The sequence below is a fragment of the Cupressus sempervirens genome, chromosome 4 (genome assembly GCF_028749045.1).
Source record: "Cupressus sempervirens isolate cs-2001-9-10 chromosome 4, ASM2874904v1, whole genome shotgun sequence".
NCBI classification, from domain to species: Eukaryota; Viridiplantae; Streptophyta; class Pinopsida; order Cupressales; family Cupressaceae; genus Cupressus; species Cupressus sempervirens.
In genome coordinates this window covers 561,399,199-561,416,348 of record NC_143121.1, presented here as the reverse complement: position 1 = coordinate 561,416,348, position 17,150 = coordinate 561,399,199, and the positions used below count along the sequence as shown (strand labels likewise).

The following is a 17,150-nucleotide window of genomic DNA, read 5'->3' as shown; positions in this document are numbered from 1 at the left end:
ATATTTTAATATGTTTATGCGAACATTTTATATTTATTTAGATGTTTTAGATGCATTTATGATTTTTGAGATGTGTAAATAATACATAAATTAGTGATATTTTATCTGTTTAAGTTTATATGTATGACATTTAATTAGATGTTTTAAATGCATTTATAATTATTCTTATGCTAAATATCTAGATTATAATCAATGCAACAATATTTAGCTAATTTCGCATACTTTATGTCAAATAATACATCCCTTTAAGACATCAAAAAATACATTTCCTTAAGACATCCAAACTTAAATACATCAATTTAATAAATCTCTTTTAGATATCAAAATGTAAATACATCAATTAATACATTGTCTTAAGATATGTAAATATAAATGCATTAATTTAGTATACCCCTTAACACATGTATATATAAATACATCAATTTAAAACACCTAGCACCATCAATAAAGACATCATAATAAAATCCTCAGTCAAACATCTATAATATCTATTTTATGTCATCGTCATCAAGTCTTAGACCATGAAAACATGATAAATAGTTCATAACAACAATCAATACATCCTAAGAAGTCCTAATTATAGAAACAAAACCACAAAAATGAAACATACGAAAGAGTATTACAATACTATTCAGTACCACCTCAAGTAAATACTCTCTTTGATCTCGAAAAAAAACAAAACCTAGTATAGGATAGGCACTTGTTCGGGACACCTTCAATGCGAATAAGGCTTTCCTATTTTTGTTGAATAAGTGCTTGTGATTCTGTTGTTTATAAGTCTAATTTTGTTGCTTCTATAGATTAATAAAAATAAATGTAAGACAATACAAGATCACTTCTTGAAGTGAGAGGAGCACTGCCCAGAGAGCTAAATAGCAGAAATAACAGCAGAGGAAGGCCCAAGTCAAATTTTAAGAACAAAATCAAACAGTGAAGCCGTCTTGTACTAAACATCTAAACAAATATCTTACTCGTCAAAACGAGCTCTAAATTAACTACCCTGAACTAGAGTATCTTAAAATTTATAATCGAGCAAGCTCCCTGATATTGGTAGGAGAGGCGTCAGAGAGAGAGCCATTATATGCCCGGGTGCCCAGAATAACGTTCACTGCTTCTGTTGGATGGTAGGAATCCCAGAACACATATTGGCTTCTCTTTGGACAGGGAGACACCCCTGGCACACAACCTATCGGCCCATCGTTTCTCCCCATTCCACAGCAACCTCCATTTGTCACACTAAAACCTGCACCCACATTACACAACAAATTGCAATCTGTCACTCTTGCTAAAACATTTGCTTTTAATGGACTATTAAACCCATTTGCTGTATCGGGCATTGATGGGATTTCTGACATAGTTTAACGGTCACCTCCTGTATTCTAGAAGTGTAGTAGTTGTAATAAGTGGTATCAAAACTTGGTCACAGTCCTTCATATATTCTATAGTCTAAAAGTTGTATCAGATATTGACAGATCATTTTTTTATATAAAAACAACTCTAACTTATAACAAATAAATGATTATATATTGTGCAATGGTACAGATTTTTTTGGCAGAGCCAGGCTAATTAATGCAAAGAGTTGTATATCTTGCTTTTAGGCTGATTAATGGTAGAGGGTTGTAAATCTTGTTTTCATTAGTAGGCAGAAGTATACAAATAAGGGGTCTATAGGGACATGGAGAACCTTAACGGCTAGGTAAGAAATTAGAATCCCAAATGAACTAATGATTCATTGAAGATCCAGAATATTGATTGAAAAATACACATTTTAAACCAAAAGTTAGCATACATCTACAATAGGAGAAAATTATACCTAGTCTCATTACCTGTTTGGTCATTGAACTATTAAATGATTAAGTAGAGCAGTTACTTACCATAAGCAGTGGGATTGTTGATCATGTCTGTAACTGAACTGTAAGCATCCCCATAAACAAAATGTGCCCCTGGAAGATTGATCTCCATGGTCCTCAAAAGATGCTTAAGTTTTGAGTTGAAGAGTGAAACTTCTTGGTTTACTCTGTCAACACAAGTAGAACTCGCATTAAGATTGTTTCCCAAACCCAATGTTATTTGGCTTGGAAGGCATCCCAGTGGACCAACTGCTGCCACAGCAAATTTGCGTGCTCCCAAATTGTATAGCTTCTGCACATACATAACCCATCTCTTAATCAATTTCATATTCTAATAATTATATTCTAATAAATATAGTTGAAGAGCATAGCTTCTCGTAAAAGTTGTGTGAACATATATTTTGATATTTTGAATCAGCCCGTATGATGTATTATCAGCAAGAAGAGAGCAAGGTGAAAAAATAAGAGAAAACAACAGAATAATCAAACAATATGATCTATTAAGGAGAAGAAGAGTGCAAGACAAGCTAGATCAGTCCTATCCAACACTTCATCCTCATTTTGCTCTTCTTGTTAATAGATTATAGCTCTCTTCTTAATAATACATCATATAGTCTTCTTGGTAATAGATCATATAGTTTGATCCAATATTACCACAAGATACTAGACACAAAAACGTTAGACTCTGGAATCCCATATCTACAACTATAATTAAAAAATACATCACCGTACAATGTACATTCATGGAAGCCACCAAATATGAGTTGAGAAACCCACCATTAATTGTTGTGAATAATGAGAAATAAGGAGGTCACTGTAGGTCTCCGAAGTATATTGTGTGCTGGTTGAATAGAAGCCAGGAACAAGATAGTTATTTATATAATCATTACTACCGAATGTGATATGAAAGATTGATTTTGACAAATATTCTTCCACCATTTCTGCACTGCCCAACTGTGACGCTATGTCATTCAGTGTGTTCTCGAAATTGGCAATCTGCTCATTGAATGTTACTCGTCCAAGCTGTAAATCAAACCCATGTCAGAGAAAAGAAGAAACTAAACGAAACTAAACCCTTACGCTTGGCTTAATGGCAAAACGAACTTACAAGATGTCTTCCAGTTTCATCCAAAATGCCTGCTGCTCCTGAAGCATAATTTACTCCATTCATTACTGCTACGCCTGTTGTAGATGCATCAGCATAGGGAGGAATGAAGGGTAACCCTAGCAATTTAGCTGCATGTAACATTGTGATACACAGTGAAATCTAAAACACCATTTCTGGGTTCGATTGTATAACTGTTTTTTAACAGTTTTTGCCTATCAACGTTTCAGATTACACTACATTATCTATCATTAGAATGAATTTGTTTTCCTTGGTTCTCTTACATTCTGCTGATAGATCAATAATATGATCCTAAAGGTTGATAGTAAAAGACTGTTACACAAAATCTGAAATAAAAAATCTATATGGTTAAATTTTGACCTGCAAAACCCTAAAAATCACAGCAGTGGCTAATAGAAGAAGAAAAATTATGGTAAAAGTACAAACCTAAAACATCAACGGTGGTCATGCCATTACAGAACCTTCCTGTCGAGCGGCCTCCTTCAAAATCTATACCGTATGGGAAATAGTTGGCTTTGGCAAGAGTTGTTATGTAATTGTTATTGCCATTGTCTGTTATTGAGTCTCCAAAAATAAACATAGCAGGTACTTGAGGTTCTTCTTCCCCATGTATTACAACCACTAGAAAGAAGTATGTAAAAAATATGGCTGCAGCACTCATTTCTTTCAGCTCTAAAATAATTCTCAGACCTGAAGTTATTAAGCAGCAGTGTACGAGAAGAATCCAAATTAATCTTTGAACTTCCCAAGCTGATACACAGGAATTCCATTTTGAAACCCCCTGAATCCCATTGAATGCGATCAACTACCTTGTGGCCTCGGGAAATCCATTGCCGGTTTCGGTGTGCAATCCACCAAAGCCATCTGTGTAATATATTCTTGAAAGTTGTTACGGTGCAGAGTTGAATTTCTGAAGCTGCCCAACGATCAACAAGTCACTACATTGTAATGGCAGACCAGACATCTTGTTCTTTAATGCTGAATCGGGTTGGTGTTTTCTTTAATATTTGTAGAGCGGCTGACGTAAAATCAAGTCAACAAATTCATAGATGAGCCCAGGCATCAGTTTACAGGCATTTAAATATCAAGCGGTCAGATTTGAAGTGTTTTATATGTAGAGAATTTGCATAGAAGTCGTTTTGTAGGGTGTTTTTACATATGACTCTAATATAAAATTTTAGGTTTTGAAAATGATTTTATAATTTCAGTTTTGAAGCCAGAATTTTGATATGATTTATTTATTTGATTATTATTATATCAATTTTTTTAATTCAGTTAAAGTTTGTGGTTTTATCTTTTGAATTAGATCTTATTTGTTTTATCTCGTGTTGTTGTTCGTAGTATCTATGATTTTGTCTTTTCAGATTTGCTAGTAATTATAATTTTATCTGTCAAATTGGATCACACCTGAAATGTTGTTCGTATATAAAAATTTATTAAATTAAAATTTTGTCTTCTAAATTGAACGCCTGAAATAAATCCTTATATCAAAATTTATTATTGTGTTTTCCTCCTTTTCAAAACTCTATTTTTCCACTAATAAAGGCTGACGACTCACATATGGTTATTAACAGTTGATATAAATGCCAAATAGTTCATGTTGTGTGTATAAGGTTGTGTACTCATCTGTACCATTCAAAAACATATTTACATCCATCTTATTTCACAAGAATTGGTTGCTAGTGTGACTAAATTCGATGATTTATTAACAATTGATATAAATACCAAATAGTTCATGTTGTGTGTATAAGGTTGTGTAGTCATCTGTACCATTCAAAAACATATTTACATCCATCTTATTTCACAAGAATTGGTTGCTAGTGTGACTAAATTCGATGATCAACAAAGTAGCATTTGTTGCATCTTCGTCAAGTCATCTTCCAAATTTGGTTGCCATGAAATATAGTTTTCTTTAGAATTATCTTATATTCAATATAGTGATTGATCAATCAACATTCATTGACATGTATTCTCTTTTTCATTAACCTTAAATGAATTAATGAGTTTTACTCAAGATTAATCTACAGTTTCATACTCCAACAATCACATGGGAAGCTCCCAACAATGATCTTTCAAAGACTAAATTGTTTGTGATCATCTATAAAAGGGTTGCTTGTAGCTTTAGTTCGAGAATAAATCTAATATGAAAAAAAGGGATTGAATGGTTAGGTAGGTAGAGGTGTGGGTAAGATCCACCTTTTCTTAATGTCACAATTGAAAGGAAAATGACCCTATTGGCTCAAGTAAGACTTAAGCACTTGCTAAGTGGGTGCAATAAGCCTTTGTGATTATGATCAAGATAAAATGGGTTTGAGGGAATATGGCTAATTAAAGTAAGATAGGAGGCTAAATAAGCTAAATGACAATTTTTGATGAAAATAGTTGGACAGAAACCTATAATGAACGGAAACCAAAAATACACTGCAACACTGGCTCGAGATTTTAATTTGAAGCTATTATGGGGGCTATATGTTTCGTTGTCACCCTGCACCCTATATTCTTTCCCAAAACATTTAAAGATTATATTTTAGATTATGTACTTTCTAGATTTGCAACAACAACTTTAGCACCTAATCTTGCATGCGCAAAATGGAACAGGTATGGGTTGAAAGGGGTATGTCTTGATCAAACAGCTCCATTTAGGAATCAACCTTGAAAATAAAATAGAATTGTATAAAGGAAAGAATATAACTATAAATGTAAATATTAGATCTACTTTGTACATATATATACCTTCATGAACATATATTGAGATTGCATATATTTGAGAAGATGTTTATTTGTCACTTGGTCATAGTTGTTGAATCCTGGAAAGTAGGAAGGAATCAATGATGTCTTTCACAGATGTATTGATCTATAAAGTTTACTCTAATATTTTCAACATTTTTATGTGTGATAATTTGTGCCTTGAAGAATGGATGAATGAAGTGCATGTAGATAGACCAAAGAAACTTCTTGCTTGATTGAGAACTCATCTACTTGTCCATCGTGGAAGAGAAGCTTGCTACAATGGAGAGTGTGTTCCTTAGAAATACCTCAGAATTATTGAGGCTTGAACACAGATATATATAAAATTGTAGGAGAACACTTAAAAACTTGACCACACCTTTTTTCAATTCTTGCTTGTGGTTACCCAAATAAGGAGAGATATGCTACATGTATGCCTCTCACAAAATTTTGGGAGTTAAAACTGGGATAGATCAACTAAAAATATATAAATGGACTATTAAAATAATATAATAAGGAACTTGTTCAATTTGGGCCCGAAATTAGGCTTCGTAGGTATCTTATGCCTAGGAAAATGGGACCAAACTTTAAGCAAGGCATGAATAAAGAGAATATGTTAGAAGGAATGTGTCAAGTTGTTGCATCAATTAAAAAAACATAGTATCTTAAAAATAGGGCGTAATGGAGCATCTAATTATAGACGCTAATTTTCTAGGATGATACATTTATCCCCCACTTAAGTGGAAGTATAAGACAAGCTCATGCTTGTGGTAAAGTAGACCAATGCATAGGGGTAAAAATGTTGAGATCAAGAAGACAATGAAACACCAAGCCCCTAAGTGACTTGTGTCCTTATCAAATCCAAAGCCAAGATAAAATAGGTCATACTAGAGAGAGGGTGGAGGGGGTAGAGGGATAGGACCAACTAACCTAGTAAGATTAAACTTACTATGGGTCATACAAAGATTCTAAAAAGGTGTAATTGATAGTATATAAAGTTATGAGATGCTAGTCAACCCAACAACAAAATAATAACCAAGTAAATTTCAGTTCACTAGAAAATTCACCAAGAAAGGATTAGTCCTTAAGGAAAGCATTATCTCTATTAAGGGATCTACTAAAGGAGATCAGTCTTAAGAAAATAACTTAGTCTTCAAAGGGATCTAAAAAGGGAGAATCGATATAAGGCCCCACTAAATAAAGCATGTAAATATTGGTTGCTTAATGAGAGGATAATCCCCAAAAAACATTGTCACCTTATCTATTAACTCAAAAGGTTGCATTCAATCATTGTGTGTGTGTGTGTGTGTGTGTGTAATGTGAAATAAGGAGCGGGGTGTATATCCCTATGTTAAAGTGATTGCAAATTCCTTAATGGGGGAAGTGACTTTAATGAGCCATACATGCACCTACAAGATATCTTTACACTATGAGATGTCCACAAGGAAGGATAAACCAAGGAAAATCATATACATGATAAAGAAAACAAAAAAGGGATCTACTAACTTTGGGGTCATCGTGTTCGTATAAAAACTCATGAGTATTAAGAATTATATTTAAAAAAATTAAAATACCCCCAAAGGTAATGAAACAACTAGCACAATAGAAGATCACATAAGAGAAACAAATAAGAATATTTTTTGGGTTAGCATTGCAAAGACAAAAAATAATGGTAACTACCACTTTGTGTCATACCCAACAAGAAATAGAAAGGCACATTTACAAACAATAGAACATGAAGAACATAATATGTGTACGATGTATAAAAGTGAACTAAAGAAGGAGGATTTGTTGAATATGTATTTGCACTACATGTTTGGTATATGTTTTTTTTAAATGACAATCTCTCTCTTATTTAAATTGTGAATGAGAGATAGATATGCATGTCCCTTCATGTGGAACATGTCTATTCATTAACATATATACTCTTATTGCTTAATATAATAACATTTATATATGTATATATGTATATATATAAATATGTGTGTATGTTTGTTTGTTTGTGAGTGTATCTACAATATTATTGTAATAAATGTTTATCTAAGGGAACTTTAACATTAGCACTTCCTCTTAGTTTAGATTGACTAATACATGCATGAAAAGATATTACCTCAAGATGTAATATCAGGAATGGCCATGGTCTATTTAAGGAACTTAATACACTATGCAAGTCATCATCTATCATGATCTTCTTAGAAATCATAAGCTTTTCATCATAGTATAAGTTCATGGTTTATTTAAGAAAATTAATCCACCATACAAGCTATCATCTATCATGGTTTGCTTAGATATCATAAGATGTCCATCACTATAAATGACCATGGTTTATTTAAGGAACTTAATCCACCATGCGAGTTATCATTTATCATGATCTTCTTATACATCATAAGATTTCCATCACAAGAGAAGGACATGGTCTATTTAAGGAACTTAAGCCACCATGCAAGTTGGGTAAAAGCACAAACTTGTGTCACCTTTTATAAAGAAATGGGCTATCAAAATGTGACAGTTCAACATTAATGATAAAAAAAAATGGTATTTGTGTTTAGAATATGAAGATGATGTAAATTGATGAAATGTGTAGAATTGGATGAATTTTATGCCTATAATTTTTATAATTTTTTTGACTGAGAATTTATTCATTTTATTTTATTTTGAAGTCCCTTTTTTAACTGTAAAAAATATAGGGTGTAGTTCCCGTCAAACAAGTATATGCAAATCATCTTTTTATGTTCAGATTTGAAAATATCTTATAGATGACATGTATAGCTAGGGAACAAAAAAAGAAATAATTATTTTTTATGTATATTTTCTTTGTTATAAGTACTCAAGTTTGACCTTATTAGAATCCAACAGTTTTTTGCTTCCATCAAAACTTCCCTATCAAATCTATACTTTCTTGAAAAAAAATTACATGTTCGTGAAGAGGATTCTCTCCTCTAGAGATAAATCTAGTTTTTGAATTTTTTGATATGATTTACTTATTTTTTCCTTTTTTGAGGGAGTATCTTCTGAAATGTTGTAATATCGACTTATAATATTTTGAGATTATAACATATTATAGCTAATCAAAACACTCAAAAATTTATATAATTATGGTATTGAAACTGAGTTCTATAAAAGGGTATTTTTAGTTTTTGAAAAAAATTGAGTTTTGATAGAGAAATGAGATTTGAAACGGTGACACAGATCTGTGCTTTTACCCAATTATCATCTATCATGATCTACTTAGACATCATAACATGCCCATCACAATAGAAGACCATGATCTATTTATGGAACTTAATCCACCATGCAAGCTATAATCTATTGTGATCTTCTTAGACATCATAAGATGTCCATCACAACAAAATTTTATGGTCTAATTAAGGAACTTAATCTACCATGCGAGTTATAATCTATCATGATCTTCTTAGACATCATAAGATGTCCATCTCAATAGAAGATTAAGGTATTGAAAGATTGTCAACTTCCAATAACTTTTACAAGTACAAGTGATAATCATTTGGAAGTCATCACTTCCTCATGATGTACACAAGGAGTAGGTCCATCATACAATTACACATGAATTTTCAAACTCCTTTTGAATATCAATCCTCTGAGCTCTTCATCTAATATTGAGCTTTTGATGAAGTGGCAAGCTCCCTTTGGTTTAGATATCAATCTTCCTTTTCCTAAAAGAACATCCCCAGAGAGAAAGGAAAATATCAAGGCAAGTAGCTCTTATAACACGTTTTGAAATCATAAAAATAAAAAATAAGATCATTCCAATATAATATATGACAAATATATAATTTACATATATACTTTAATCTATATTGCCAACATATTGTTTTCTTATTACTGCCAAATATAATAATCTAAGGTGACCAATTTCCTCAATCTATATTCACTTATATTCATAAGAAATAAATAATTAATGTGTATCTCCAACATTACCTTAACTTTTTCAACCATTATGCATGTGATCTATGGAAGATTGTAGTCCTTTTATTATGTTTTTTGCATGACTTTGAATATACACTCAATTTTCGAAATGCTAATGACATGATATCCTCATATGTCCAAGAATAAAAGAGTGAGAAAAATAAATGGACACTAGAGCTAAACCTCCGAACACCCCAATGGATTCTACTCAGGTGGAGTTCCACATGCTTTCCCTATTACTCAATTTAATGCATTCGTCTTTATTTAATTTAGTTTCTTATAGTAAAATTAAGAATGAGTCAAAGAATTTCAAGCTTCTTTTTAGGAGTCTCTGTTTGTAAGGGGTGTTTAGTCCCCCAACATTCCATGTAATTATCTTCATTTGGGGGTGGAAGGGACCCTCCTAATTCCAACATTAAACATATTTTTAATTTTAGATTGATTGCCTGCCAATCCATCTCTCATTCTTAATTTGGTTAAATATTTGTTTCCTCACTTCTTTTTACATTTCTTTGTTAAATCTTAGGTTGGTCGAGACCTTCTATAGTTTTTTCTATTCCCAACTATTCTCCTAGTTTTAAATTTGTTTGAGAATTGGATTTGATTAGATTCAATTTCTTTGGAAATATTTTTTGTAATAGTAGCTTCAAATTATTTAATTGAGTCCTCCTCTGATTCATGCATTTTCTTGCTATTAACCAACATTATGTTATTGAATTCAATTAGTGAAGTATTTGGATATTTCCCTCTAGCATAAAAATCCCCAATTGTGGGTCAACACCTAATTTCTTAGTCCAGATGTTTACATCATTATGAGGAACACATAAGGTTTCCTTTTGGCCTATGTTGGTGGGCAATGCTTCCTTACTCACTATTTGGGATCAAAAGATATGACATAAGCCAATCTCTTTGCTTACTTCATTATGAATGTCCATAAAATCCTTCATTAGATTATTTAAAATATACATATTGTTTTCTACATTTTCTATAAAATTATCTATTTGTTCCTTGTTTTAGAATTTACATTAATAAGTTTTATGATTGTTATCTAGACTCTGTTCAAGGGCTAAGGATTGAGAATTGTTCAGCCCCTTATTTGATTCACGATAATTCTCAAAAGTAGATTGACAAGGAATAGTGGATCTATCTAAAGCCGTTATTTCTTGGGGATTCATTCCGAATGTGATTATTGTAGCCTATGAATTTTCAAGAACCAAGGTTTAACAAATTCAAATCCCCCTTGATCTAGGAAATGAAAATCACTCATCAAATTTTCTTGAAGTAAGTTAGTTTCATAGAATTTTTCCATTAAATTAGAATTAGTAAACACAATTTTGGATTTGATACAATTACTGCAAAAGGAGGGGGATAGATTGTAAAGAGTTATTAGTTATACTTTTGACTGGTTTTAGGGATACATTTTTTGGGAAGTCTACTAAAATATTATTTGTGTTAGAAGAGAGAAAAAATGTATTTAATCATCTGAAGCCTCCTAATTTAATGCCAACTCTTTCCAAAACTGATAAATTCATTAATTCTACCAAGAAATTTGAGAATTATATCCATCTACTAATTGATTTAATGGAAAGATTTGTTAAATCTATATTGGTTCTCCATTCCCAAAAGGAGATTGAAAATCCTTTAACTTTTAAAGTTGGGCCATGAAGAATTTTCTTTTTAGTGTTCTGATTTAGACATTCAATGAAAATGAAACCCTCATTTAGTTTTGAAATACATACCTCTGCATTGAGTTTTGCCAAGACCCATATTGCATAGTTAAAGTTAGAAATCTTATAGAAATACATCCACATACATAAACATTATAACTTGAAACCCCATGAATATGCATTGACAAGAATAAACTATATAAAGTAAACAACAAATATGAACTTACAACAAACTCAAACATTTACATCCTATCAATACCTTGTTATTCCCATGCATAAATAATATAACTCAAAATTGTTGATAAACAAATTATAAATCATAGAAAAAGAATACATATAATTAGGCATGATGATACTATGTTGGAAAAGGTGGGGGCAGAGGCAACTTATCGTGCCAGTGAAAGCAATAGATACAAGATACACACGTGTTTCATGTGCATGCATCTCTATAGGTTGTGGAGAGAATACATGAAATAATATGCTTAATTACTTCTACTAACAGTCTACCTCTACCTCGTATGTTGTTGCCATCATTATAATGTTGAAAAATTCATGAACTTGGTGATGATTTGAGAAAAGAAAAATGAATCCTGTGAATGAATGTCATGAGTATTTGAATTGGTTGTACTAAATATTTCTAAAATGCTTGTTTGAATTAGAAAAATGAATTTGTACCTTGCTCTTTTTATTGTGTTTCTAAATTTGATTTAATAGATTTCAACATTGTTATAAATTGCAAACTTAATTAGTTTGGTCAAATGCTTGTATGTTTATACTATGTCTTATCATTTTATGGATTCAATGGTGCCCTTACGACTTTCATGTGTTGAATGCATGTGGAAGTGATTAGTAGTTGGGCAATTGAGTTTAGCAGTTGACATATGGTATTAACTTTTATATAAAAATATATTTTGATTAGGACATCAATGATCTCTAATGAATTTGATTTATCCTACTAATTAGATGGCATGTCTTTTAACATGTTGACATGATATCCATTTTTGTATATTGTTGATCCACACATTGTTGCGTCCAGTCAAGGGTTTCTTGTCTTTATTCTCTGACCTTGATGGCTTCTTTTCATCCTATCTATGCGACTACTAGTTGTTGCTTCTTGTATGCTTGCCTTGGCTCCTTGCTTGATGTCAACTGTACTTAGCCCAATTTGTCCAAGTATGATTGTGACCATTTGTCTTCAACTTTTTGTTATCACCATACTCCAGTCTCGTCCTCCGCTGACTAGGATGCACTAGTGTCCTACCTAATCTCACCGGTCCTATCTTCACCTTACTTTAGTCTTCTTCTAATTGCCATGCATTATTGTCATTCCTTGTCTTAGTGGCTTCATTTCCCACACCTACTGACACTTCAATTCTTCATTGACATCAATGACAACACCCTATTACTTGTTCCCTTTGGCTCAATTTCAAATTGGAATATTGTTGCTTGTGGGGATAGGGATAAAATAAAATGGTGTTTTCTAACTAAGGAATTTGTCAAAATTATTTTTGATGGTGTTTCTTGCGGCAATCGAGATTGTCAAGGATTGGTGTTTGTATTCATGATCATGTGGGTAATGCTTGTGGCCTCAAAGCTCTCTCTATCTTACCAGGTACCAATAATATTGTTGAAGCTACTACACTATTACATGGTTTAGGCTTGGCCAAATAAGGGGGATATCACAAGATTTACATTGAAGGTGATTTTATGGTTATTATCAATGCATGCATTAACATAAGTATTCATAATTGGAGCTTAAAATATATTTTGGATCCGATCTGGAAATTATTAGATTCTTTCTTGGATGTCCACATTTCTCACATTTTTTGTGAAGGCAATTGTGTGACAGACTTTCTTGCTAATTGGGGTTGTGATGGAGTTTTTACTGATACATTATCCCCTTCTAATTGTATCATCAATCATTCAAATTTTAGCAAATTGATTGATCACGATCGACAGAGAGGATTACCAACTGTGTGGGATATTGGATAAGTTCTATATCATTCCTCTCTTTTGTCAAATTACTTCTACTTGCCTTTTCTGTAATGTGATTCTTGGTTGTTTTCTGGGTTGGGAAGTTGATTTGAGTTTGCTTGTCTTTGTCCTTTTCCTTTCCTCTTCTCTTGTTTCTTGGTGGTGACTCAGAGTTTTCTTACTAGTTCTTTCTATGAGGAGCATAACGAAAGTGCTCCATCACTTTTTGTCAAAAACAAACAAACTAAAACTCTCTATTACTTGTGTTACCAATAAGCTCTACCGGTCTCATATCTTGACTCTTTTGTCAATTATGTTAGCATTCTGTCCTAAAATTTAATGTTGAATTGTATGTCTTACCATTGCCAAATCAATATGAATTTTAGTGATATATCATAATATATTCAAATTCGTCAAACTATATATAGGGCAGAGGGCCCGGTAGTTGAACACGTACCAATTGTTGTGAGGGTAGTTAAGATTGTCTGATGCAATTATAATATCACTATAGCCTATTGATTGAACAATAATATACAGATTTTTATGTTTTTTTTATTAATAATTATTTAAAATTAAACCATATATTTTATATCTTGTATATATCAATGATTTATTAAAATTGACACCACTTCTAGATAAAGGACATTCATTGTATGTTGCATAACAACCAACATAAAATTTGAGTTTCATTATTCAATCTACTTTTTTACACAATATAAAGAAACATGTATAAAATATTGTATTTCAAATTGTACAATTTTTAAACAAAATTGTCCAAACCCATGGACAAGACATCAACTCCTTACTTGCTTTCCAATTAATTACAACTGTACAATTGTCCAACAGCCAGTGCATCTATAGATATAAATAAACAAACAAAATTTCAAAAATACATCCCATCTCTGACAATTTGTCAGTCCAAATGCTGAAGTTTGAGTCTTTGACAAATGTGTTTGAGTCTTTCACACTCAACTTTGAGTCCCTGCATCATAAACATGGAGGTGTATGAGATCCCCAATCCATAAAAAAATAGACAATTAATGCAGCACTTGACAAGCATGTTTGAGTCTTTCACAAGCAACTTTGAGTTCCTGCATCATAAACATGGAGGTGTATGAGCTCCCCAATCCATCAAAAAGCAGACAATTAATGCAACACAAATCCAAAATCTGCTCTTGCCAAATCAAAGAATTAATGCAGCACATCTTCTCTTGAAAACCACAAAATCAATTGCCAACCAATCAAATTGGAGAATTCTAAAAGCCACGGATCAACTAATATGCAAATTCTAAAACCAAAACTCTGGATTTGAAAGAAAAGCCATAAATGACAGCAAATTGTCAATTTCAAATTCAAATTGTTGGAGGGAAGAAATGTCTATTAATAGATACATTCATGGAAGAATTTATTTTAGAAATGAATATACATTCTCTATGAGCTTAGAATACTATTTGGGCATAAAATCTATCAACATTCTCTGTATTCGCTATGCTTAGAATACTTGAAATTAAATTGTCTCTGGGTAGAGAATCTATCGATATTCTCTATATTCTTTGTGCTACATTCTAGAATATTAGAGTTCTTTGTGAGCACTCAGAGGGATTGGCTGCAACATTAGTAGCTTAGGATATCAAAGGCCTAGTAAACCAGGTATTTTACCATTGATATGTAAAACTTACTAATAAACATGTTAATTAGTAAAAGAACTATTTAAATCTGAATGTTATTTTTTGAAAATTAGTAAAAGAACATTTTAACTTGAATGTATTAACTTTCTATGTATTCTATGTGCTAACATTCTAGAATATCAAACTTCTTTGTAAGCACTCAGAGGGACAACATATAACATCTATTGCTCAGGATACCAGAGAGCCCAGTAATCTTCAAGATATCAGCCAGTAAACTATTCAGGTATTTTTACCACCAATATAATACAATGATGCTATTTGTATGAATGATTCAATTTTCTCCAAACAATGGATAATATAACATGCTGTTATTAATCAGAATTATTGAGTTTTCTCCCAAGAAAATAACAACAGTTCTTATAATTTCTGTCATAAAACAGTATTTAAATCTGTTATTGTCCATAAATCTGTTATAGTCCACCATATTATGTATGTTGTTACTTAAATCTATTATAGTCCATCATATTATGTATGATGTTATTTTTAGACGTTATAATCCATCACACATGTTGTTAGTCCATCATATATTAGATTTTGTTACTCCATCATATGATGTATGCTATTATTTACAGGCTAACTGTGAATTAGTTCATCATATAATGTATGATGTTACTTGTAGACTAACTATGAATCAAATCTTCTAGTTCCCCTTGGTAATTTATTTATAGACTAACTGTGAATTCAATCCAAAAAATAATAGCATATCATATGATGGGATATAACAGATCTAAGTTATTTGTGGAAATAGTGTGACAGAAATTTTAGTTCTAAGAGAGTAAGTGCACGATAAACCACCATACAATATGAAGTTATTTGTGGGAGAAAGCACAAAAATTCTGAAAAAGATAATAGCATATTATGTGATGGAAAATGACAGATCTGTGTATTTTGGAGATTTTTTGTAGACTAATAGTTGATTCATTCCCAAAAATACAACATATTATACGATGGAATACAACAAATATTTCTATCATAATCCATCATACGGTATGAAGTTATTTGTAGAAATATTATGCATTATGGAGATTTTTCTATCAGCAATTGTTAATTCATTCCCAAAAATAACAACATATTATATGATGGAATATAATAGATATTTCTGTCCTAATCCATTGTACAATATGAAGTTATTTGTGGAAATATTGTGACAATAGTTTTATTTCTAGGAGTGACTAAAAAATAAACTAGCATACAGTATTAAGTCAAGATTGTTCAGTCATTCTCTTTGGAATGGTTTTTCTGTACAAATCTTTTTGTCACTTTTCTTGTTATAATACAATTTCTCCATAATCACTTCTGTTACTATAACATAATCTCTCCATTAATTATTTAAATGACTATTAATATATCCTTTTTTCTATTTAGGATATAATATAATTTCTCCATAATATGTTATATGGCTGTTAATATGATGTTTTATGTTTAGGCATTATGACAGCAGGAAAAAGAAGAAGCAAAAGAACTACCCGAAAGTTGACACCTTGTGGATCACAAGGTGTTAAATTACATGTTATTGACTCTGATGACAGGGATAATTCAACCAAGCCAACTCCTGATAACAAAAATCAGGCTCTGGTTTCCAATAATATAGATAGTCCAAATGGAGTTTCCAAATCTTCTAATTGTCAAAAAAAAAAAAAAAGTCTCCAAGGCAATCAATGGACAGTAGATGATATGGAACATGCCATTGAAGATGTTGAAGATAATTGTTTTTCAATAAGAGGAGCAACAAAGAAGTGGGGAATACCAGTTAGCAGCTTATCCTATTGGCTAGGAGGACTCACAACAACAAAAACCAGGGGACCGCCAACAATTCTCTCCTTGGAAGAAGAGCTAGAAGTTGTTCAATAGTATAAAGATTTAGCTCAGCTTGGTCGTGGATTGGAGGTAATTCAGCTTAAGTCACATGTGGCTCACATCTGCCAAACAAGGCCAAATCCATTCAAAAATGGCTTACCAGGTAGATCATGGTGGGTTGGATTCTGCAAACGCCATCCAAATTTGATAATACGAACTGCAGAGGGTCTAGATAGGGATAGAGCATTGATGCTACGACCAAGTATTGTGGCAGATTTTTATAATAATTTGAAAACATTGTATGATTCTAATCATTATGAACCAACACACATATGGAATTGTGATGAAACAGGTGTGCAGGCAGGGAGAAATTGTGGGATGCGAGTAATTGCAA

General features: G+C 32.0%; 1 protein-coding gene across 1 annotated transcript; it reads right to left on the bottom strand.

Moving 5' to 3' along the window:
• Nucleotides 1-1,022: 1,022 nt before the first annotated feature.
• Nucleotides 1,023-3,734, bottom strand: LOC149562435 (GDSL esterase/lipase At1g71691-like). Its single transcript, XM_089823881.1, has 5 exons — nucleotides 3,403-3,734; nucleotides 2,959-3,086; nucleotides 2,628-2,873; nucleotides 1,875-2,142; nucleotides 1,023-1,243 (listed from the first exon to the last, which is right to left on the bottom strand). The coding sequence occupies exons 1-5, from the start codon at nucleotides 3,635-3,637 to the stop codon at nucleotides 1,023-1,025; spliced, it is 1,098 nt and encodes a 365-aa protein (XP_089680007.1). The 5' UTR covers nucleotides 3,638-3,734.
• Nucleotides 3,735-17,150: the final 13,416 nt, after the last annotated feature.